The sequence below is a fragment of the Macrobrachium rosenbergii genome, chromosome 3 (assembly GCF_040412425.1).
Source record: "Macrobrachium rosenbergii isolate ZJJX-2024 chromosome 3, ASM4041242v1, whole genome shotgun sequence".
Taxonomy (NCBI): domain Eukaryota; kingdom Metazoa; phylum Arthropoda; class Malacostraca; order Decapoda; family Palaemonidae; genus Macrobrachium; species Macrobrachium rosenbergii.
The window spans coordinates 83,482,471-83,508,988 of NC_089743.1; the positions used below are offsets into that span (position 1 = coordinate 83,482,471).

Consider the following 26,518-nt stretch of genomic DNA (forward strand, 5'->3'; position numbering starts at 1 on the left):
ATGAAATTCTAAAGATATTTTCAAGTTAAAGGAATTGCAATACTGATTAGCAGAGCGATGTTTCTTTTAAAAGAAAAATCACTAGAGTAATTCCGTAATTACGGATACAAAAAGGAGGAAAATAATAAAAGAGATCGGTAAATCCACACTAAACTACAATTATCTCTCAGAACTCGTATACTGTCTTAGGTTAGGTATTAAAGCTCAACCTCACAGAACTCTCAGTTGAAAGTTCCCACTGATCACAAGCAAAGTTAACTTCGCAAACGGAAGAAAACACCGAGGTTCAACGAACTCTCATGATATGACGTACAGTGAACACTGTAGAGAAGCACATCCAGCCTTAAATGCCATCCTAGTCTGTCTTCTCAACGTTCGTTACAGAAAATCTCTGGAGCTGATAAATGATTTAAAAAGAAATATTCTTAAACTACCTCTCGACTATGTAATGCCTCGGCATCATTTTAACAAACAGTATTATGTACTATTGAAGAACTTCCCTGCCTTTTAAAAGTCACTGCATTAGTCTTCAAACTCTCCTCAATATAAATTTATAAAGAAAAAATACCGGACATGAGCACGCAGTCAGATACGGAAGTGCACGAGGTAACGAGAATTAGAATGAATGCAAGTGTCGCCTTTCACCACAAAAACAACAAGGAAGAAAATAACAAGATCATCTCTTTATTATTTATCTTCACCTACCAACTGGTAATTGGGGATGCACTGTACCATAAAGCACTTGCGCCATCCAACCTCTTTTAATAAAGAGAAATTATACACCAGTTCCATGTTCCAAATCTCTCATTTTCTTAGGACTAAAGTGAAACACACTGAAAGGTCACCACCAGATCCATGAGTCTGGTAACTCATAAAGTAGTGGCGAATCGATAGCCTACGCAAGAGGCTCCAACCCACACTATTCAATACTTCAGAATATCTACAGGTGAGTTCCACGGCACACTGAGACAAGTAAGACTACTGACTCGTGAAATTTAGGGAATGTAAGATGTAATTTCTGAAGTCATGAAATCAATATATAACACACACATATACATATATATATAATATAATATATACAGTATATATATATATATATATATATATATATATATATATATATATATATATATATATATATATATATATATATATATATATATATATATATATATATATATATATATATTATATAAAAATGTATGTATGTATGTATGTGTGTGAGTGTGAGTGTGTGTGTGTGTGTATGTTCCAGCATAACTCTGAAATGCATTGAGCAATTTCAACCAAACTTGTTATACATATGACTTACTATCTGGGAAAAAATCACTAGCACCAAAGGGGGCGATATGTAAAAACAACTGAAAACGACAGATATTAGTGTCTAATCCATAGTTTTTGAGGTCGCTGAGATAAACAGTGACACTCCCTATGCCTTTTCAGTCCAAGTTCAATCCCAATAGGAAGGGGGGGTGAGGAGTGGGAAGGCGGTGACATGTAACAATAACCAAAAACGACAGGTATTAGTGTCTAATCCATAGTTTTCAAGGTTGCCAAGATGAGCAGTGACACTCCCGATGCCTTTTTCGTCCAAGTTCAGCGCCAACAGGAAGGAGGGGGGTGAGAAGGGGTGTGAAGGGGGCGACATGTAAAAATAAACGAAAACGACAGATATTAGTGTCTAATCCATAGTTTTCGAGGTCGTGGAGTTGAATAGTGACACTCCCGATACTCTTTCAGTCAAAGTTCAGCCCCAATAGGAAGAGGGGTGAGAAGGAGTGGGAAGGGAGCGACATGTAAAAATAACCGAAAACAACAGATATTACTGTCTAATCCATAGTTTTTTGAGGTTGCTGAGATGAACAGTGACACTCCCGATGCCCTTTAAGTTGAAGTTCAGCCTAAGGAAGGGGGTTGAGAATGGGTGAAAAATAAAACGTAAAAAATGAGAGAGATTTGTGTTAAATCCATAGTTTTTGAGGTTGCTGAGATGAACAGTGATACTCCAGATACCCTTTCTGTCCAAGTTTAACTCCAATAGGAAGGTGGAGGGGGGAAGGGGGTGACATATAAATATAAGCGAAAACGAGAGATATTATTAATGTTTAATCCATAGTTTTTGAGGTCGCTGAGATGAATAGTGACACTCCCGATGCCATTTAAGTCAAATGCTCAGCCCCGATAGGAAGGGGGAGTGAGAAGGGGAGGGAAGGGGTGGATATGTAAAAATAATAGAAAATGACAGGTATTGGTGTCTAATCCATAGTTTCCGAGGTCGCCGGGATGAATAGTGACACTCCCGATTCCATTTAAGTCAAAGCTCAGCCCCGATAGGAAGGGGGAGTGAGAAGGGGAGGGAAGGGGTGGATATGTAAAATTAATGGAAAATGACAGGTATTGGTGTCTAATCCATAGTTTCCGAGGTCGCGGGGATGAATAGGGACACTCCCAATGCCCTATCAGTCCAAACTCAGCCCTGATAGGAAGGGGGGTGAGAAGGAGTGGGAAAGGTGTGACATGTAGAAATAATTAAAAATGACAGATATTAGTGTCTAATCCACAGATTTCGAGGTCACTGAGATGAACAGTGACACTCCCAATGCCCTTCAGTCCAAGTTCAGCCCCGATAGGAAGGGGGTGACATATGAAAATAACCAAAAATGACAGATATTAGTGACTAATCCACAGATTTTGAGATTGCTGAGATGAATGGTGACACTCCTGATGCCCTAAGTTCAAGGTCAACCCCAATAAGAAGGGGGGGGAGAATGGGGCAAAATACAATGTCAAAAATTATAGATATTGTGTCTAATCCGTAGTTTGTGAGGTTGCTGAGATGAATAGTGACATAAAAGACATAAAATGGAGAGGGAGAGAGAGAGAGAGAGAGAGAGAGAGAGAGAGAGAGAGAGAGAGAGAGAGAGAGAGAGAGAGAGAGAGAATTTTATCGGTCGTCATTCAGTTTTCCTGGGCAGCACCAGGTTGGTAAGCTAGTATATATATATATATATATATATATATATATATATATATATATATATATATATATATATATATATATATATATATATATATATATATATATATATATATATATATATATATATATATATATATATATATATATATATATATATATATATATATATACATATGCATATATATATATATATATATATATATATATATATATATATATATTATAAATAATTATAATATATCTAGGTTTCTCGTTTTGCCACACGCAATACTGGTTATGGACAACGCACAACGACTTCAATCAATTAACAGATTTTCGCTTAGTAGCAAGTCTTCTATTTACCACTATTTTCATCCTGAGCCGAGAGACGGGAGAGATAGCATGGCCAACTGAATACAAAGAAATATAACTACTGAAATTTCTTTTATCAAGTAAAACCCAAAGCAAAGAACAAGAAGGAGGACCTAACTAAATAAGGTACGTTTTCTTAAAATAAAAATTATAAATACAGCAGGAAGCAAACAAAGAAAACGAGAGAGAGAGAGAGAGAGAGAGAGAGAGAGAGAGAGAGAGAGAGAGAGAGAGAGAGAGAGAGAGAGAGAGAGAGAGAGAGAGAGAGAGATCTTTGCGAATAAATATAAAAACCCTTAGTACTACGGTTTCCCAGGCGCACATTATATCAGATATTGGAAAAACTTCGGAAATCTACGTTTTAAATTACTTGCTAATGTACTTCACATAAAAATGCAACTATCAGTTATATTCATATCATCACCAGTTCTCTCTCTAAAATCAAATCTTTGGCGCCTATGCACTTTTCCTGATTCTAAATACCTTATTTAATCTATGAAGCACTCTTAATTATTCCCTAATCTCTACAATATAATGTCAGTCCAGTTTTCACGAGTTCTTTCGATCACCTCCACCGTTTTCCGCTTTCCTATCATTCTCCGATTTACAATCCAATTCGAAATCGATCTATTTCACTTCTCCATTCCTCTATCAAGATCCCTCAGAACATCTACATCTCTTATCAGTGAAGCATAATTTTCATAGCAGACGTTTTTCCAGTTTTATACTTTACATCTCTAGAAAAGATCTTTATATGATCAATTCAACCTTAATGTTGAAAGCTTTATTTCAATTTTCTCCTTTTCGCCGTATTTGAAAATTCGTACTTCCCTCTTTTAACTACATAAATTCCTTTCCATACACTTCAATCCGCTATTTCCAGAGGATTAGTACATTAACTAAGCCACCTACACAGTATCATGTTATTTCAGGAACATGCAACACCTTCATCCTGTTCAAACACCTTAAAGTTTCACAGATTACTTTTAACAAAGTTTCTTCACAGCTACCGCATGCTTTCAACTTTCCTAAAACCAGCCTGACAACAATTATTTAAAAATAGAACAGATATTTGTAAAATAAACTGATGAATAAATAATTAATAATTTCAAGTTACAAAATATATTAAACTACAGCATATGATGATCTTGTAAAACGACAAGAGGTTGCTGTAACTTCCAAGGTTTTGGAGGTTAGGGGTTACTGTGATTAAGTAATTAATATGACAGTGGCAAAATACCTAAATATCGACAAATAAATACATTCAAATATTAAGTGAGAGACTACAGGAAAAGCATCACAAACACTGTGTAATTTTCACACACACACACAACCCCCAAACTACATATATTTATATATATAAGAAATTTTTATCACATAGTGATTTATATACAATCAAAAGAGTTCAGAGGTCTGGTTAAACAAATCATTTATAAATAACTAACATGAAGCTACAAATGTTTAATATCCAATTCACGCTATTTCGGGAATATCCCGGATGGGGAATTATCACCGAAGGGGAACTATTTTAAGTGACAAATGGATCGGTACCGCCGGGTCTCGATCCCTCAGCACAGTACCTTCCAACGACTCCATTCGAAGGTGGCTCAATGGTTTGACCGTCGCGTGAATTGGATATTAAACGACATTTGTAGCTTCATGATTATATATACATACATACATACATACATACATACATATATACATATATATATATATATATATATATATACATATATATATATATATATATATATATATATATATATATATATATATATATATATATATATATATATATATATATATATATATATATATATATATATATATATATATATATATATATATATATATATATATATATATATATATATATATATTATATATATATATATATATATATATATATATATATATATATATATATATTATATATATATATATATAATTATATATATATATAAAATATATATATGTATGTATGTATGTATATATATTAAAATAAAGATTACAGACAAATCTCTGGCAAGGAAACAGCTATGCAAGTTCGATGTTTCTAGAAACGTCGAGCATGAACTGTGGCTTCATACAATATAATTATAACTGTCCAACAGTCATCCACTGTTATTTTTCATATAATAATGCTACACAAAATTACAATAGCCATCAAAAACAATTAATAGCATAAGATCGCTGGAATTTTTAATATTACCATTAATCGAGACTTCCGAACTACTTTTGGGGTTATCCTTAAAGACCTCCTCTAAGGACTCGCTGACCATACTCGAGGATACCGCCAAAATACTCATTAATTATGCTCAAGGTCCTCTTCGACATATTAACTGTATTATGCTCAAGGAATTCTTGAAAACACTTACATTCCAGAGCACCCCTTGAAGACTAAAAGACTCATTAATTATGCTCAAGGTCCTCTTCGACACAACTGTATTATGCTCAAGGAATTATTGAAAACACTTACATTCCAGAGCACCCCTTGAAGACTAACGAACTGATTCTACTCAAGGACCTCTCAAAGAGACACACCAACTTTCTGACCATTTATTTGTTAGTGGGAGAAGACTACACGAGAGGTAACGTCCCAGGTTTCAACAGAGGAGTGATTTTCCACCGAGGGACCATCCACTTACGAACCGACTATGTAATTTAGACGAACCATGCACTAACGAACCGCCTATGTAATTGCCAAGAACCGCATCGTCATTACTACGGCAAATCCCATACACAAAACGGCCATAAGTGGCGACTGATTAACTGTATGGTTGCTGGAGGTATGGACCTGGGTTTCCATAAGCCTAACTCGAGGCAGAGATATGAATGTTATTTACTATAGACAACGGTCACTTATTTTTTCAGGTGTGATGAAAATTGTACAGAGGGTTTTAAACTTATGTCAGTACTTACTGTAGATGCATTAGGGTTTTAATGCTTCCCTGGAAATAGCACCTTATACGAAACAATAAATTTATTTAGAATTTCGAAAGCAGCATTCCGAAAATTTAAATCGGTACCCAAATGTTAACCGAATGGCAATGCCTTCCCGGATATTGAAATTGCTTTCTAATCTGAAGTCACCTTACTACTACTACTACTACTATTACTACTACTACTACTACTACTACTACTAATAATAATAATAATAATAATAATAATAATAATAATAATGTAGAAAATACTATCATCAGCTTTCACAGAAGTCTTAACACTCCTGCACATTGTAAGTCCTTGGAATTCTGCTTTCTGAAAACATACCACGAATAAAGTTTCAAGGCGCCTCTCTCTCTCTCTCTCTCTCTCTCTCTCTCTCTCTCTCTCTCGACTAAAAGCTTACTAGGAAACTTGTCAACTCCATCCTTTTTCTAGCGCTTTCTCCTCGTTCATTCCCTCAAGCCTGAGTTTACACCAGTAAATTACAGTGCCACTCCCGTCGGCCTTAGCATTACACAATGGCGAAAATCGCGAGGTTATTGTTTAGTCTGTCTATCTACTGAGAAATGACAGTTTTCCAAAAAAATCTTTTCCTGAAAACTCTCTCTCTCTCTCTCTCTCTCTCTCTCTCTCTCTCTCTCTCTCTCTCTCTCTCTCTCTCCAACGACCTTTTCTCTTTAATAAAAAGCTCTTTCCCCGTAGTTGCCAACGATTCGTGAAGTTCCTTGATTTTTAAATATTGCATTTAATCAATACCAGAATTCTGGCCTAGTTCAGGTAAAATGTAAATTCAGCAGTTACAGGCTGAAAATGTCAAGGACATTTCTCTAGTTTTCTCTTAAGCTACACTAAACTAACATTAATTATCATCACCACTGGCAAAGGCAGGTTCTCTACACATCAGCTCTCATCCTGCACAGTACATCATTTCAATCATTAAAAATAAAAAAAAATAAAAAAGTGCCAACTTTCAACTCTCGTTTACGTGATGTGACGATATTCCTTAGACCAAAGAGCAACAATGCTACGACCAAGCACGCAAAGACATGCTTGATGTGTGTGTGTGTGTGTGTGTGTGATATTTTATGATACAGTGCAAATCATAAACATAGGTCAATAAAACTTTTTTGAAATTAAACTGAATGGCTTTAGAACACAGTCAATTTTGTTGGTTTAGGCCAAGAAATAAACCATTTGATCAGTGAAAACAGTTATGCGAGATGAAGCACGACCAAGAAAAATAGTTTTCAGTATCTAGACTGTAAGTCACAATGATTTCAATGCGTTTTTCTTTAAGTTACGCATACATTAAATGCTCATCTAAATCTAAATTATTAAAAGCATGACTTACAATACAGAACTGAACACGGTGCCCGTATTTGGTCGGAGAACTAAATAATCCAACAACTATATCAATTGTGAGCAAAACAATAAAATCAAAATGACAAAAACCTTCCTGGCCTGGCCTTGCACTCCTTTATCTACAGATATAATGGGCTGATCACATATATTTATGAGCGAATTGCCGTGTGATTAAGAGCCAAGGCAATCCCATTTTTAAGTAGTTTCGATGTGATCTTTTTATAAAAAAAAACTGAAAGGTTTTCAAATCTTAAACAATAAGATTACATTCAATTTACTTTTATTCTAGAACGTTCCATGTCTTCAGAGAAAGAGAAAGACAAGGTAAATCTGTATATTACTTAATTGACAACGCTCGTTCGCCCATTATATATGTCACCCAAATATATTATTATTAAGCACACAAACACAGAGAGAGAGAGAGAGAGAGAGAGAGAGAGAGAGAGAGAGAGAGAGAGAGAGATTAACACATTTTCACTATTAAATCCCAAATATAATAAATACATTTTAATTAAACTGTTCTGCAATAGTTTCAACAACTAAGAACTAACACTGATAGACAAGCCACAGCCCACCTGGACATAACGAACTATACCGTACTATGTAGTATGCAGTCATAAATACGAAGATCAATGCACATGGAGAAAGCGCACAAAAAAAAAAATAGTTGAAAATAAAACCAACTTTACGCAATGAGTCCATCTGGATACAAAACACACAAGAAAGACGGCCTCATTTCAGCGACATATCTTTGCTAGAAGACGGAGGCCACGCAAAGCGCAGCACAGATTTTTTCCCCTCGTCCTTCAGAGCCGGAAAATTCCGTCCCAGAAGCTTTTACGTGAAATTAAAAATGCTAATCCACAAATTGTTGGAAATGAAAAAGAAATAAGACGCGTTTAAGCCTAAAATGACATTTAACTATACTTTATCAAAAGAAGTAAATACTGTGATAACAGTGCAAATCTCCAACACACTCAAACATATTGCATATATTCTTATGCAGTGCAACACAAGCACATTGTTACTATGTACGTAATGCACACAATATGTATAGATATGTGTATGTACATTATATATATATATATATATATATATATATATATATATATATATATATATATATATATATATATATATATATATATATATTAGTGTTTAGGTAAAGCTGTTTCTGTATATATATATATATATATATATATATATATATATATATATATATATATATATATATATATATATATATATATATATATATATATATATATATATATATATATATATATATATATACATGAAAGCAGCTTTACCTAAACACTATTGGTGGCATGTCCTAAAAATACCAAACAAAAGTCCTTCACAAACAGCAACGTCATCTCTCGATCCACTCCAATGATACACTTTCCCCACCTCCTCCAGGATTGTATACTTCACCTTCTTCCAGCCACAAACCATTCTCTAATTATAAAAAAACATAACAGCTTCGATAGACAAATCTATTCACGTACAACATTAACTGATATATAATTATAATAATAACAGCATCCGCTTTACCAAAGAAGTTCCAAAACGTGACCTCAAAAGTCGAAAGTCAACCCTGAATGCTGCAAATCATTTTACTCAAGTGAAATCGAATTTTTGAAACACTCTTACAGCACAATACGTAATTCATGATAGGCTGCTAGCGGATAAATATTTCAATTTACAGCATTTTCCATCTTTCTTAATTTTTATATAATCACTGTAAACTTCAAGGCACATTTATATACGACTCCACGATATTTTCATTCAACACAAACATATTTGTAATTTCGTTTCCGATTTAAATACGCGCACACAAGAGCACACTGTCACTTGGGACCAGACGATTACAATCCACAAAAATATGGTCCATCCAATATGGCAAATATGATGTCGCAATCCCAACGTAACATAGAAGCGCAAGGTGTCGCACTAGCCTGGAGCATTTCCAAACTTCTAGAGCACTGACGCGATTCGCCAATCTCCTCTCAGCTGGTACCGTTAAACCTCATGACGAAGTCATGACGCCAGCCGCGCCAACGTATCGTACGGAGCGTCCAGATATGGGTCTTCCGAAAACAATCCCTCAATTCAAGTCCTTACCCAAAATGAAAGTTCTTGAATTGACCATAAGCGAACAAGAACTTAGTTTTTCAAGGCATTCAACCCAGACATAAGGCCTGAGAAGACGATCAATAGAGAGAGAGAGAGAGAGAGAGAGAGAGAGAGATTGCATGACACCCAGGATCCGCAATCTGTAATAACGTCCCTGCATTCAAGACATTATGGAGATTTTCCTGTACTAAGAGGCTATAGCACCGACAACTGCTAATAATGCCTGATGCATTAACTTGACCTAAACTTAATACGTTATATATACAGTATATATATATATCTATAATACACACATTATATATATTATATATATATACAAACAATGTATAAATTAAAACGATGTGTAGTGAGAAAAAGGCTGGAATTATCTTTCCACCTGGTTGACACTAATTACAAAAAATACAGATAATTACCACACTTCTTTTAACTGCATCGAGCTTATTTTCCCGAGACTGTCAACATCCAAAATAGTTCTAGTGGGCGAAAAACTACACACATACATTACTAGTCTTTGTACAACCCACCAGTGGAATTAACAAAACCGATAAGCGAATCATTTCTTTTGTTTCAAAATGCTGCGTTAAGGGCAAGTCCAGCAAATTCTCCACGTAACCCAAGTAACAGAAAATTCCGTTATCCATAATTACAATCTCCTGAACAATATCTCCACAAGTTTTACTGTGCCTGGAAAGAGTCAGTCCATTGACTAGAGGCTCTGTTTTCCTTAAACATAATATTTAAAAGGAGCTTTGCCAAAGGAACAAATAATGTTTACCAGGAGCTTACATGAATCACTGACCAAGACCACCAATATTCTGGGAATTAATCTCCACATGACACGTCATCTTAAACAAAAGATGCAACGAAGGCTTAACATTGGGAGGAAACTCAAAATAACCAAGACATACTTTTTCTCCTAATAACTTCCATTATCTATTCTTCCCGTGCTTAAAATCTACGGTATTTTCCAAGGAGAGAGTAGGCAGGAAGGTAGGAAAACGTTGAGGATTTAGTCCTCGGCCATAAGAGCACTAACAACAGCGTGATGGCGAGGCCATTCCGTGTTTTTATTTACCAATTTCGTTTGCTCATAAAAATCTCCCCAAATGGTAGTCAATTTCGTTCCTGCGATGTCTACTTAATCATTTCAAGACGATGAAAAATGTGAGAAACCCCCAAAAGAAAATATTCAGCGAGAAAAATGTTAGAAAACCGTAAAGGAAAATATTCGTCAAACCATCTTCAGGGGCCTCCCTGTTAAGTACCTACTGTGCCCTGGCCTCTCTTGTAACTCCGTCGTTCATTGATCACCCCCCACCCGGCCGCCCACTGTAATTTCTTTAACCTAATGCGACCTTGACCCTTAATAATACCATGTCATGCGACAGTTGCATATTTAAAGACATAAAAAATATTATTCAATGTAACTTGTTTTAAAGTGGCACAGTCCTCTCGAATAAGCGTTAGGACAACTACCAGCACTTCTAGGTAGGCGTCAATGATGATAAATCTATACCGATACTTTATTTACTGTATATTAATTTCCAACATTTCCCGAACATGTACGATGAAAAGCTACACCGGTATAATTTCACATCAAGGTAGGGGTGTGTGTGTGTGTGTGTGTGTGTGTGTGTGTTTACTAATGGACTTCATGAATCACAGCTAAAAAGGAAAGTTATATCTTTTCATTATAAATAAAGTAACTTTGATGTACAGAACTTAACTAGAACTATGAGAGGGTTACACAAAAGTAACCTACTTCAATCACCTTTCTCTGAAAACATAATTTTGGAAATTTAATGAAGTAAATATTATAGCCCTCTAATAACACTTGTAGTCTTACAAATATACCATAGCCTCGTTTAACATATACTTGAGAGAGAGAGAGAGAGAGAGAGAGAGAGAGAGAGAGAGAGAGAGAGAGAGAGAGAGAGAGAGAGAGAGAGAGAGAAACTTCCTTCTGATAACACCACAAATGATAATATGTCAGTTTTGATAATTATTCTAAAAATATTCATTATGGCGATGCTAAAAATCTAAATGAACTTTATCGAGTTCTTCTCTAACAGAGTATTAAATCAACGAAGAAATTCAACAACAAAATGGACTACGAAACCTTCAGTAATACCGTTGGCCGTGGTGGTAATAACGCCACAAATGACACTATCAGAAATCAAATACCGGAAAATCCTTCAGGCAAGAGGAATGTTGAAATGTTCGTTCACCTTATAACAGATGCCGCCCGTACAGGAGTCGGATATGATCAACGTGGATTGCGTCTGCTTGTTCCAACGGACGGGTTTGCTGGATTGCACGTTTGTAACCCGTGTTTTTGCTCCCTACTATGGCCACCGGGGGTCGTTTTTCCCCTAACTTCATTTATGACTTTTCATCTGGGCATGGTTATGAGACTCTCCATAAGAAAAAAAGCCACAACGCTATATAAATTGGGTAGTGTCAATATTTTTGGGACTTACTTTTAGTGTCTATTACGTAGGAATATGGTTTACATTTAATTAAATTCCTGCATTCCTGTCTTTCTTAGCTATTGCTTTTCCGTATGTAAACATTTATAGTGGAATCTTTTAAATGGATGGCCTTAAGGTTTCTCCCATAAAAATAATAAAACACATTGCATCTTGTTTACTACTAAAGTATGGATCATTCGAATGTTACTCTTAAACTTAGAAACAAAGTCGAGAGTGACACAGCTCTTAATATTTCCTTTTTATACCTGACTTCACTGAAAGAAGCGTAACACCTACAGAAAACTTATAACGAAATAAGAGAGTTAAAGGAGCAAATCATGTATTTTCTGCATAGAAAGTTATCGTAATAAAAAGTAATCATAGCCTGCATTGTATTTGCCTAAAAAGACTTGAAAAAGAAAATCATGTTTCCACGAAAATATACAGGAACACAAATTCTCTTACTGCCAAACTTTGCATAGAACTGAAAATGTGATTCGTTATAAAAAATAACGATAAACTAATGTTCATAATTTATTTCAATGCTTGGCTGATACAAAAAAAAATTGAGTAAACCTGGCATATGGTCAAAAACGAAGAAAAATCTATACACAAGGAAATTACCAAGGCATTTCATGATATGAATTTCCTCAAAAGCAAATCTTGCTAAGTGCTCTTATACAGTGTAGTTCAAAATCACAATCAAACAAAACATCGTGAATGGTCAACAAGTGAAGGTGAAATACTGGCTTTGAATCACAATAAGAAAAGAAAAACGGGGAGGGAGTAAAACTGCCTGTCTACTGATAGATACTTCTGTCTGTCATTCAAAAATACTGGACATTATAATACTATACCGTTATCTCGAGACAATTTTCGGACTCTAAACGAGAAGATGAAGCTACGAAGCTAAAATAGGCGCCGATCCTTATCTTAAAATGATTGACGTTAAGGTCCGATTTAAAGTTTTACTTGCAGTAAAAACTAAGAACTGCAAGCCTTGGCATCTGTCAGTTACAGCCTACTTCAACTGAGCTGGGAAGTGTTTTAGCATTATAGAAATTTGGAAATCGTTGAGTCTCTTTGTTTTCATAATCACTAATTCCATTTTAAATTTGTGCATCTCTTTCAACCAATTTCAAACCAAATTGCTTGGAGGATGTTTATATATCATTATTCAAACAATAAATTCCATCTTCTCTCTTCAGCAGCATCCAGGTTCCATGTATAGAATACAAGACAGGAAGGAAAAAAAGACTAAGTCTTGATAGCTATTTCCTCATTAAACGCGCACAGCTGCTGATAAAATATCTAGTTTGTTTACAGATGGGAGTGGATTAGTGTAGTTGCATTTGTTCGCATCAAGATGTCGTATTTCCTTCACTTCAAATACTATTTAAATTCGACTTCTAACATTACCTGCTGTCAAAGGCATTTGTCAAATGCAACGTTTCCTTATAAGAACTTTATAGGTCATGGCATAAATCCTTCCAGATATATTTAATATACCTTGTCTCACAGCAGTCCTTGGTTTTGCATAGGTCGCTTTAAAAATTAACCTTGAGATAAATGTATTTTGCTTCTTGGCTTACACTATAACCTACATGGAGTAATTTCCAGCTTTCTGTAAAATTCCCTGTTCATTTTCATCGTCATATTATATAATCATATTTTATGTCTGCTAATTAACCTCGTCTTTTGCTTTTCTCTATAATTTGCCAATTACCTCAAACGGTTATATTCTACTATCATGTTTTTCTATTCTATTTAATGTTATTATAAGTTTTAAATGACATTTGTTGGTAAAGTAAAATGCTACACGCCTAAGAGCGCCGAAAGGAGAAGCAAGCAAGTCAAGTTCAGAACGAGAAATTCTGCTAAAGAAACATCTTATTCATCATAACGAAACACCAGCTTCATCCTGGGTGGGAAGTAACGCAGGAAACCCTTGAAACCCATGTAACATCCTTGGACGCAAGAGAAGACTTACATTTAGCGGATACTAAATTTATAATATATATATATATATATATATATATATATATATATATATATATATATATATATATATATATATATATATATATATATATATATATATATATATATATATATATATATATATATATATATATATATATATATATATATGTATATATATATGTATATATATACATATATATATATATGTGAATATATGTATGTATGTATGTATGTATATATATATATATATATATATATATATATATATATATATATATATATATATATTATATTATATTCTTGCATTTGGATCCCAGGCTTTGTAGTGACAAACGTATCCGAAAAGTGTAATGTGAAGAACTGGAGAAGTTAAGAGGGCAACATGTTACAATTTAAGATATATATGTGTATATATACATTGTATATAAATAAATACATATATATACATATGACTTTTTTTATCACATCACCGTGATTCATATTCATTCAGTAAGCTACAAACGTCCTTTAATATCCAATTCGCTCTACCTCGGAAATAATATATTTTTATATATGTTACCGAAGGGGAATTTTTAATTGATAATAAGTTCGTAGCCTACACTCAGAGAAAGTGGGGAATTATTTTCACATGAAAAATGCAAACAGAAATAGGCTCCCATTTAATGCAGTGTCATTATATTCGATACACGCTACGTGTTTCTTGCAAAAACCAACCTTGAACGACTTCCGACGCAGCCCCACTAAGCCCCCTCCATTTCCCCCCTCAAACTGTGACACCTCTGTCCCACATCTGAGATCTAGAAACTAGTCGCAGTTACGCAAGTCAGACAGAGATTGAATCTTGAAGGCTGGTTGTATATAGTTGAGTATAAATATCAATACATACTGCATTTTCTCTCAACAATACTTGGAAAGTGTTAAAACATACCAGACAATAAAGTAAAAAAATTATTACTTTAATTTATTCACAAAAAATGTAGTGGAATTATTACCGTTATTCATTAACACAAACACATGAAACGAATCGAAAATGCCACTAACTTCTAAAGCATGCTTCCACAGAACTTGATGTCCATGCAAAAAATAACTAGAGCCGGGGCAAGCACGACAAAAGACAGTGATTTTAAAAATAAAACATACGCAAACTTCTATAACAACCCTGGAAAACGCTAAATATGTTAATTCCCAAGTTACAACCGAAATGTCAAAATAACGTCCCAAGCCAAGTTACATCAGCTCTGTTCGAACGCATCGTCACCATAGAACAGGAGAACATCGAACGACAAGCCGCCATGTTTTCTAAAATTATATTGATCATATTACAAAACTCAAATTTCGTTTTGTAAATTATAATATTGATAATAATATTCATCACATTACAAACCTCAAGTTTTGTTCCACAAGAGTTTTTAAATGAATTACTAATGTCTATACCAACTTCAATTACCACTCGATAAAATCCCATTCTGATAATTAAACATACATAAAATTATAGAAAATCAGCAAAAAACAAAAAAAAATATGATATTCTATGCTTCCATGATGATTACACTCGTGTCAATAAGAGAAAGATAAAGTGTGTCCTAAAAAGGTATAATACTGTACATTTCAGCACCCACTACACACTGCGTTCGAGGAATTTTACTTTCTTGTTAACTCAGACAACTGTACGCCTCGTCATACTTTCTAAACGCGTGCACAATATGAATCGTGTTTTACCATCTTCCAAAGCACGTTCATACGTGATTGTCACTTGATACTGCATTCATAGATGTATGACCTTCGCTAAAAAAAAAATTACTCTTACAAGTGTATACAAAATAATGGCTACATCTACTAAATTAACTATAAAATGGCCAAGGCTGGCCTTTATCGCAATCCAAAACTGATTATTTTAAAAACAAGAGGTCATGAAAACTAAAACCCGTTACAGAGAGAGCATGATACAAGTATGTAAGTGAAACAAGATACAAAAAGGCTTCAAACCTACAGTATCGCTTCGGTTCCGATCTTCTATGGCTATTAGATCCGCTACATCTTTGTTCAGACACGACGGGGCCATCAAAACGCATCTATGGGGGTTTAACCAATGTCACGTTGTTGCAAACATGACCCAACAACGTGATGCAATGCAGTCCACTGGGTTACGTTACATTAAATGACAAGCTCACCCTTGAGCACACGGCGAATGCAACCGTTACAATGATAACAGACCATCGAATACTACTTATCCTTCAATTCATTAACCAAGTATCTATGAAAACAATGTATACGCTCCACACAGAGTGGGTTTCAAACCTAACCAACGTTCACATTATGCACAAGACCACCTTTACATCCGCCTCAAACCTTGACCTTTAATGCATTTACGTCAAGAAAAGACGTCTCACATTCATAGCTTTGCGCTCACAAAAATAAGGACTGTTACATTAACACAGAGAGCAAATATCTATTCCGCTTTCATCAAGAAGTATCCCGTTGCATCCGAACAAGACCTCACCCTACAGCAAGATGATATACCGTATTTAAATCAGAACGTGTCATGCCTAATCGAACCTTCATTTTAAATTTAAAACGAGGCTTCTGTTAAGTTCACAAAACCACAAGAACATCAAAATAGGACCTGAACTGCTTTCACGTACGAACTACATCAAACACATCTAAATGATAAGACATCTAATACAAACTTATTAAAATGAGATCTTTATTGCATTCACATCAAAACGAGATAGCCATCACTGTCAACACTCAATCGACACCTTTTAACATTCACATAAAACCAAGAGACTTACAATCAAATGAACAGAGGTGTAAGACAAAAACCAAAACACTTTCCGCGGGTCTCTCGCTCACCCTTAACCACATCAGGTGACGGTGATAATCACGATGACGGTGATATTTTAAGACATCCCGTTTCACTTAAGCCACCACCTAACCGGAAGTTCCTGCAGCTGCCGCGAGTCACGTCAGGATCCTTAATTACTTTCAATATCTGCGCAAGGTATTCGAATACACACACACATACATACACTGCGTTGTTGTATGTATATATATATATATATATATATATATATATATATATATATATATATATATATATATATATATATATGTATATATATACATATATATATATATAGTGTATATATATATATATATATTGTATAATTCTGCAAAACAACAGCTAGATCTTAATCATAAAAATATGGAAAGCCTACTAAATCTCAAGTATAGGAAATGGATCAACAAAAATAAACTTTTTATTCCTACATGGAAAACCTGACTGCAATAATACTGATTTCAAGCCAGAAAACGAATAGAGCTAAAAAAAAAAATGGGTGGGGAGAGAAAGTTAAGTATATCTTAGTTTAACTAGACCACTGAGCTGATTAACAGCTCTCCTAGGGCTGGCCCGAAGGATTGGATTTATTTTACGTGGCTAAGAACCAACTGGTTACCTAGCAACGGGACCTACAGCTTATTGTGGAATCCGAACCACATTATGACGAGAGATGAATTTCTATCACCAGAAATAAATTCCTCTAATTCTTCATTGGCCGGCCGGAGAGTCGAACGCTGGGCCAACAGCGTGCTAGCCGAGAGCTCTACCCACTCCTCCAATGAAGAACTAATGGTGGGGGAATATCCTCACAGAACATATAAATTGTAACCTAAAAATGTACATATCTAACCCCGTTACAGCTAAGTACCTGTATGAAAAACAGAAAACATGAAGACCTATACCGCATATATACAATACACGACCAAGAGAATCACTGAGCGGTCAAAAAAATACAAAATTCTCATTCATAATGGAGTTTATTTTCCACACAGCAAGTGCTTTCTTATTTTAGTAATGACCGTTTACTAAACGAGATACATCGCCTTAGAAGTAACATCTACAGCAAATCTTTGACGAAACTTATAACAACCACAAGATACTAATTCTTGTAATTATACGCTCATCTCGTGTGTATTCATCGTTACGGTTAGGCGAACGGCCCACCTCGATTCCAGGTATTATATTTTATCACAGTGAGAGCCCTAATCCCCTGTAGCAAGAGTGGGTTAGGAGGGAATGATATACCACATGCTCTTAATTTCCTTGAGAAGAGAGAACACTAACTTTATTCCTTCCGCGCTTTCCATTACCAGGTCCGTTTGCATCGTAGGGTAGGACGTAACGAAAGCACAGAAAAGGATATTTGATACGGGTTTTCTGACGCCCCTTTTCGAAGTTGAAAAATAAAACTTCAACAACCATTATAAATCAAACCTCTAATTTCACACACACACATACATATACATACATACACACATACACATATATACATATATATACATACAAACATATACATACACATATACATATATGTAAGGCAAAATCCACGAAGGAAAGACAAACACTGGAGTGCTGCGAGGCCTTTCAACTGGCGTCCTTTACTTAGCAGTCTGCTAAGTAAAGGACGCCAATCGAAAGGCCTCCCAGCACTCCAGTGCTTCTCTTTCCTTCGTGGATTTTGACTTATTTATATATTCATCACGTTCCATGTTTTCGAGATTCAGTTATACATACATACATACATATATACATACATACATACATATATATATAAATATAATATATATACACACACACACATATATATATATATATATATATATATATATATATATATATATATATATATATATATATATATATATATATATACACACACGCCCTTGTGGGTGGGAATATTTCTAGGTAACAACAACTAGATCTCATCCATTCATAAAAATATGAAGAAATTACGGAAATTACTAAAACTCCAGCAGAGAAAATTTCTTAAAAGATCACACTCCGAACACTAGGTATTTAGACCCAAAATCCCAGCTTCACAAAACGTAAGTCACTTCACGGCTGAAGCCACACAGGGAAAGGTCTGATGCAATCACACTCCCAAAAGAAGCAGGCGAGAATGCACCTGCAGGCAAAACTGTTCGCGTTAAGCCAAGTAGTAAAACTAACAATACGATTCATTACACAAGTAGGTTACCTTTCTGCGTTTTCCTCTCACTCCGGCACAAGAAATTAATAATCCTTCTATTTGTCGAAGAAACAACGGGAAGTAACTCATAAAAATGGAATAAATGAAAATATAATTTTTCTATTAGCCATGTACAGCATAGTAGTAAAACATACAAAATCAACAAATTTAATTAATTTTAATAAATAATGCCGACGAAAAGAGGAGTTAACCAGTACTCGTAAACCATATATCTAGTCATTGAGTATAAAGTGTCAACCTGTTGACCAAATAGTTCGGGTTAAGTTGAAAAACACAAACGAAAGGTGAATAATTGTTTTTTTCAAAATATCAATGTTATTGTGGCCAAATTCATTTAAAAAAACAATGGGATGGGATATCTAGATATTAACGTGTAGGGATCAAAATTAAAAAAGGCTTGCATATATCGAATACAGAGTCTTGACATTACTTTGTAAAGATCAACTATATACTGTAAACGAGTATGTATGCCACGGACAGAGGGAATTCTCTTTACACATTAGTAGAGGCATACACTGACAGTAGTTTAAAAACTAAGACATAAAGTGACACACTCAAACCCGGTTAACTTCCTTTAGGATATATAAGCTGTCGCCATTACTTTCATCGTTATTAGATTATTCAAGATGAGCAAAGAATACCATGGAATGAATAAGAACCCACCGAATCAATGACATAAAGGGAAAACATAAAGAAAGGATCAGAAGCAAAACAACAAAATGGGCATTGCCCAGAACGAAATCCAACATACAACAGACTGATGAAACATGTTCGAAATGACTTCTATGCAATTCTGCAATTGCCATTAACAATTGCAGCCGACCTTTTCCACCTAAGAACAGCGGCATATTTTTACCCGGAAGAATACTGCATTGATACTCGCGACCGCATTCGGTAAAAGAACCAAGTTTAAACATGACGTTAAAACTTGACACGTCGCAGCAGACAGGAAAAAATCAGAAAGGCCGAAACCTTACAACTAGGAATAAAATATCCAATCGCTACATTATTTTGACAAGTTAAGCAGTGACAGTGATAGACTTGCTGACGTCACTGTCTCCAGAGTTCATCCAATATCTAGCAAATAATGAGGAGATAATTACTCAACCCCACACATTATCTTGACCTTGAACTGGCAAAACTGACTGTAATTGGCAATATGAAAACGAGACAAAACAGAAAAAATAGGTCATTAAAATGACATGAGATGTCTTCCTTCAATTTCATGATCACAGAGTGCACAGACACTTATTAATTTAATCTACGTACACTGGAATAACGGCAGATTCACTTAGGTCAAAGACACGTGCTCGTCAACGAGGAGAGAGTTGTGGTCACTATAATGAGACACATCAATCTATTCATCATATGCGGAAGCCTTAAAACGGGAAATTACCGTCAATGTCACTTTTAAGTGTCCTCTCCTGCCTCAAGGAGTGACTCCAAAGTTAACCGAACCATCCTCTCTCTCTCTCTCTCTCTCTCTCTCTCTCTCTCTCTCTCTCTCTCTCTCTCTCTCTCTCTCTCACAAAGTTACATACTAAGCGCAGCCAGTTTAAAAACTAACAATTCTCATTCGATTCATTTAAAAAATGAACTGCATTACGTTCAAGTCTTTGCGAAAGCATAAGTAAAAATGTAAAAATTCTAGTTCATTTTTAAAAGCTCATTACTAAAATACAAACAAGATTTGTTTGTGACCTTTGTGAAACTACAGTCCTGGTGGTGGGAAAGTCTTATCTGATGTGACCACACAAGTGTGACTTTGACCTCACCTCGCGCGCCGACATACCAAACACTGTCTATGGTTCATATACATCAAAAGTTGTGGCGCTTTAAAAACCTTAAACTTTAAAGGACGGAATGATTATAAGGGGAGCTGGACGGACGGACAGACCGGCTCGTCAGTCACTACATAACCATTAACGGAAAACCGGAAGCATAAAAAAAAATTTACAATTCATTATTTTAACTGAGAGTCAACAAATCCTTCATTGCAATATAAGAGAGCAAGCGACCCGCAAAGTGTCAATAAAATCATTTCCTCTAAGAGTCGTACCCATCTTCATGTGCCTTGGTCGAATGGTCGAAAATTTTATAACTATTCAAGGTCTGAAACTGCTCTCGCCGTTCTAGATACGAGGAACTCAAACAGATTAGCATCAGTTTCGTGCTATTATTGGTATCATTTCTAAATGGAGTCGTAATGTTACCTTAAAATGAATCTTTCATCTCAAACTTCCCTTGGGCCCGGCACCTGTCCTCTTCTTCTCATAGAGACCGCATTGACATAGCTCCGAAACTGCAAGGTTTAAAATGCAAGACTTAAAAGTTACCGTTTGTTTCGGGTAACCGCGTACATTCACGCGGAAGTAACTAGCTAAGAAGTAACCAGCTGATCAGGAAATCCTACAGGGATACACTCGCTTGACTAACCATGAACACCTTAACAGCGGTTTCATGGTATTGCATTTCAACCTTCATTCATTTAGTGGTAAGGTAACAGCTAAAATTCCTGCAATTTTAACCGAGATTAAGAGATTTCTACCGAAAAAGAAACGCTCAAACCCCCAAACTCGCTCTCACAATCGTAAACTGAGGCAGTAGTAGGTCGGGTCAATTGCCTTATGAATAACTACAATTTGTGCTCTCTCTCTCTCTCTCTCTCTCTCTCTCTCTCTCTCTCTCTCTCTCTCTCTCTCTCTCTCTCTCTCTCTCTCTCTCTCTCTAGAGAAAAGGAAACGGTATAAAGTTTACCAGGCATGTTTAAAATATTAAATAAAAATATTCTTCATTCTCTCTCAATTCTCTCTCTCTCTCTCTCTCTCTTCTAAGAAAAATCTTACTCTCTCTCTCCTCTCTCTTTTTAGATCTTCTTAACCCGGTATGTTTAAAATATTAAATATAAAATAAATATTCTTCATTAAGGACCAATTGCATTATTAGCTTTCCTGAACTTAATAAGAAAAATCATTACAAAAACCGTCCATTACCTTCTTCCAATAGGCTTCAGTTGTTTTGATATTACACACAATTCTTAATATATAAAACTAGATTTGCTTTTAGTCATGGCATACTCTTAAGCACGATTTTACTCTTATAATATTTCCTGATCTGACAACTTGAAATGTGACTGGCCTCGAGTTACTCTCGATACTGATCTATGATGGAAAATTGACAACACTAAATCCGCTTTAGCAGACATGATGTAATGTATGAAAAAATTTAAATAGGTAAAAGTACACATATAAACTTATTTTATATACATATATATATATACTATACATATATATATTTATACAAATAAATATATACAGTAAACATATATGCACAACATTATATACTACATATATATAATACTACATATACATATTTATAAAATACATACAAGAAGGAAAGGGAAACACTGGAGTGATGCTCTGAGGCCTTTCGACTGTCTGCTAAGTAAAGGACGACAGACAGTCGAAAGGCCTAGCAACACTCTAGTGTTTCCTTTCCTTCGTGGATTTTATCTTTATTTATATATTCATCACGTTCCACATTTTCGTGACTCAGTTATACATACAATATATATATATATATATATATATATATATATATATATATATATATATATATATATATATATATATATATATATATATATATATATATATACACTAAACAGAGATAGCATTACTCACTTTGATTTACGTCTGTTGAGAGAGTTGGTGTGAAGGTCTGCGGGTGTCCTCGCGGGGCTAAGCGACTCTAGCGCTGGGCTAGACGACCCCGAAAGCGAAGACAACGAGAAACTCAAGGGTCCCAACCCTCCTGCAGCAGTTATATTGCCTGTGACCAGACACATATATTGAATTAATGAAAGAATTCCCATAACATTATTCAGTGACCTGAATCCATAACTTAAAATATGAAAGTGAATTAACAATTTTCAAAAACATCATTCAATGACCTGAATACATGACTTAAAATATAAAAGTTAATTAATAAAAAAATTCCCATAACATTATTCCGTGATCTGAATTCATAACTTTAAATATAAAAGTGAATTAATCATTTTCAAAAACATCATTCAATGACCTGAATACATGACTTAAAATATAAAAGTTAATTAATAAAAAAATTCCCATAACATTATTCCGTGATCTGAATTCATAACTTAAAATATAAAAGTGAATTAATCATTTTCAAAAACATCATTCAATGACCTGAATACATAACTTAAAATATAAAAATGAACTAATAACTTTCAAAAACATCATTCAATGACCTGAATACATAACTTAAAATATAAAAGTGAATTAATCATTTTCAAAAACATCATTCAATGACCTGAATACATAACTTAAAATATAAAAGCGAATTAATCATTTCCAAAAACATCATTCAATGACCTGATTACATAACTTAAAATGTAAAAATGAATGCGTTCATTACCAATAGAACTGAAAAGCTGATACTGTGTTAAAATTCTAATCCACAGTTCGACAAATTGATGTTACCATTGATGCTTTACAACAAAATTTATACAATGCATAAAATATGAAATGAAAAGCAACAACAACAATAACATCTGCAAAACAGATGTTTGAAGTTACCTTTATCATGGTCCATGGTTGCAATGCGTGTGTCGTCAACTTGATTGGTTAATGTTTGTTGAGACTTATTTGAATGATGCCATGATGCCGCTGGGTCGGACCCGCGGCAAAATTTGGCACCGAGTTGTGAAAAAGAACGCGGGGAGTTGAAAGAATGAGGAGAAAGATGAGTAGTAGGAAGAGGAGATTCCAAACTGGAACTGAGAACTTGAGTAGTTGTGCTCTGAAAATTAGGAGAGTGCTGGAGAGAAGGTGAACAAGCTGTAGAATTTGTGGATGAAGGAGATCCACGGCAGGACTTCACATTACTTAATCTAGTCTCAGGTACTAGGTTAATGAAGTCCTTTTTGGCACTTAGCTTGGCTTTGGATGCGGTTCTCTTCTTTAGTTTCCCATCCAATTTCTCCGACGAGAATCTGTTTTCTCTCTCTGGCGAATTTAACAGAAAACGGCCACTCTCTGAATCGCCCAACCAAAGAAAACGGCTTTTGCCGCTCTCAGTTTCCAGGGATAACTCCGATACAGGCGAAGCTCGAGAAGAATCGCAATGAAACGTGCTGCTCCTTGAAGGTGCTCGACTCGTTGTCCTTGAACTTAGATACTCATCGACGTCATCGAAGTGGATGATGAATTCGTGGTCTTGTATGAGTGACGGGATACCTAGGTTAGGTTCACCAGAGTCACTGAAGTAATCACTTGTTACGCTGTTTGCACGAGCCTTGAGCAACGAGGATCTGTGGATTAAGAAAAAACAGTTAGTTTCAAGTAACCCTCAAATTAACCCTCTACACCCAATACTTCCAATGCAAACAAAAACTGAAGCGTACGTTAGCATTCTGATATCAACCTAATCACGTTTATGAATAATGCCGACGGTATTATTGCTTTACTCACATCGAAACGTATACTTACAGCGTAATTATACGCTAGAAATTACGTAATGAATGACATCCGGGGACCATCCAACCTAATTACACCCTACTTCTTAGTTAGGCAACTCGTGAAATGATGGCTGATGTACTATACACAGCGGTGTCACGCTACGATTGTGTTGTGAGGGAAAAGTTGATGAATGAAAGAGGAAGTCCACTGACTTGAAAAAAAAAATAGAGGAGGAGGAGGAGGAGGAGGTTCACAACAAAAGGGCAAGCTCCCTAATTCTCGCTGGAGAACTTTTACACGAAAAATACACACTATCCAACAGCTAAGAACCAAAAGCTTTCTCCATACAACTTAAAATTAGGGTCAGTTTCGTGACCCCACCTTCGATGGGTTGCCCCTCCTTTCTCCCATTTAACTTTTAAGTGGCAAACAAAACATTGCTCTTATCATGTTACATAAAATGGAACAAATACGAAAATCTCTTCAAACACCATAAAAACGGGGAAATTAACTACCATTCTCACGATGCTGCAACACCTGAAAACTAACATGAAAAAACTTTCACCTCACATAACCTTCACATCACAACAAACAAAAGCCTCGACACGTCAGTGAAAATAACTGTAATTTACCCAGTTTCCATACAAACATGACCGTCTTTACATCTGAATGAGTACCTTCACAACACACGAATACACAGATGAGTATTGCAATTCTATTATAAAAATAACTGTAAATTACAATATTTTTCCATATTCATTTCTTAGGATTTAAAATGCACACCTGAAGCTTTACAAAATTTTGATATTTAACCAAAATATATTGAAAAAATTGAAGATATATTAGGAACACAACCCAATGCCATTCTTACAGCTTACATGTAAAACGAAATAAGAAAAAGTAGATGATTGCGTGAATAAAATAGCCCTCTACAATGACTTACAATACAATAGTACGGCGCGTGTGTGTGTGTGTGTGTGTGTGTGTGTGTGTGTGTGTGTGTGTGTGTGAGAGAGAGAGAGAGAGAGAGAGAGAGAGAGAGAGAGAGAGAGAGAGAGAGAGAGAGAGAGAGAGAGAGGCAGGCCTTCTGGACCGCATTTAAATCTTTATTCAACAATGGAGTCGTTGTGAAATAAGATTAATAATAAAAGGTTCATGTCTTATTCCTTATGGCTATTGTAACATTATAAGCCCACTTAAGTTGAAAGTAAATACACACACACAAACACACATATATATACTAACTGAATCACAAAAATATGGAACGTGATGAATATATTAATATATAGATTTATACATGCATACATATACATATTGGCTTCGAACTCTCTCTAATGATGTCATTTTATTATCAGAAAAATCGGCATTTTCACTTTAAAATTCTGACGTACGAGTTAATAAAAAAAAATCTAAATTACCAATATATTTAACCATTATAGATTGTATTGAAATAAGAAAAAGTCTGGAAGCTATTTTTTTTTAAATCGTTTATCTCCCAACATTCCCGCAAACTAAAATGACGCACAATGCCTTAGAATGGAATCTCGGCCAACACGTGAAAATATTTTCTTATTAAACGAAAAACATTAATGGTAGAAATTTTAACTCTTCTTGCTGTTTAGGGAAAAACAAACAAACAAACAAACAATAGCAACACTCATGGTTTTATGATGGGAGCTTTTTGGCACGATACTTTCGGCTTGACATTTATTTCAACACATTCCTCCAAATAGCGGGTCAAGAAAGTTTGCCAGT

The 26,518-nt window shown here is 35.0% G+C and overlaps 1 protein-coding gene across 1 annotated transcript in view; it reads right to left on the bottom strand.

Annotated features, from left to right (window-relative positions):
* LOC136826426 (mucin-5AC-like) overlaps positions 1–26,518 on the bottom strand; it is a 258,342-nt gene that overhangs the window by 199,639 nt on the left and 32,185 nt on the right. The window contains exons 3-4 of the mRNA XM_067083649.1: positions 23,882–24,615; positions 22,967–23,114 (exon numbers count right to left, since the gene is read on the bottom strand). Of these exons, the coding sequence (XP_066939750.1) occupies positions 22,967–23,114; positions 23,882–24,615 (882 nt within the window). The remainder of the gene's footprint in view (positions 1–22,966; positions 23,115–23,881; positions 24,616–26,518) is intronic.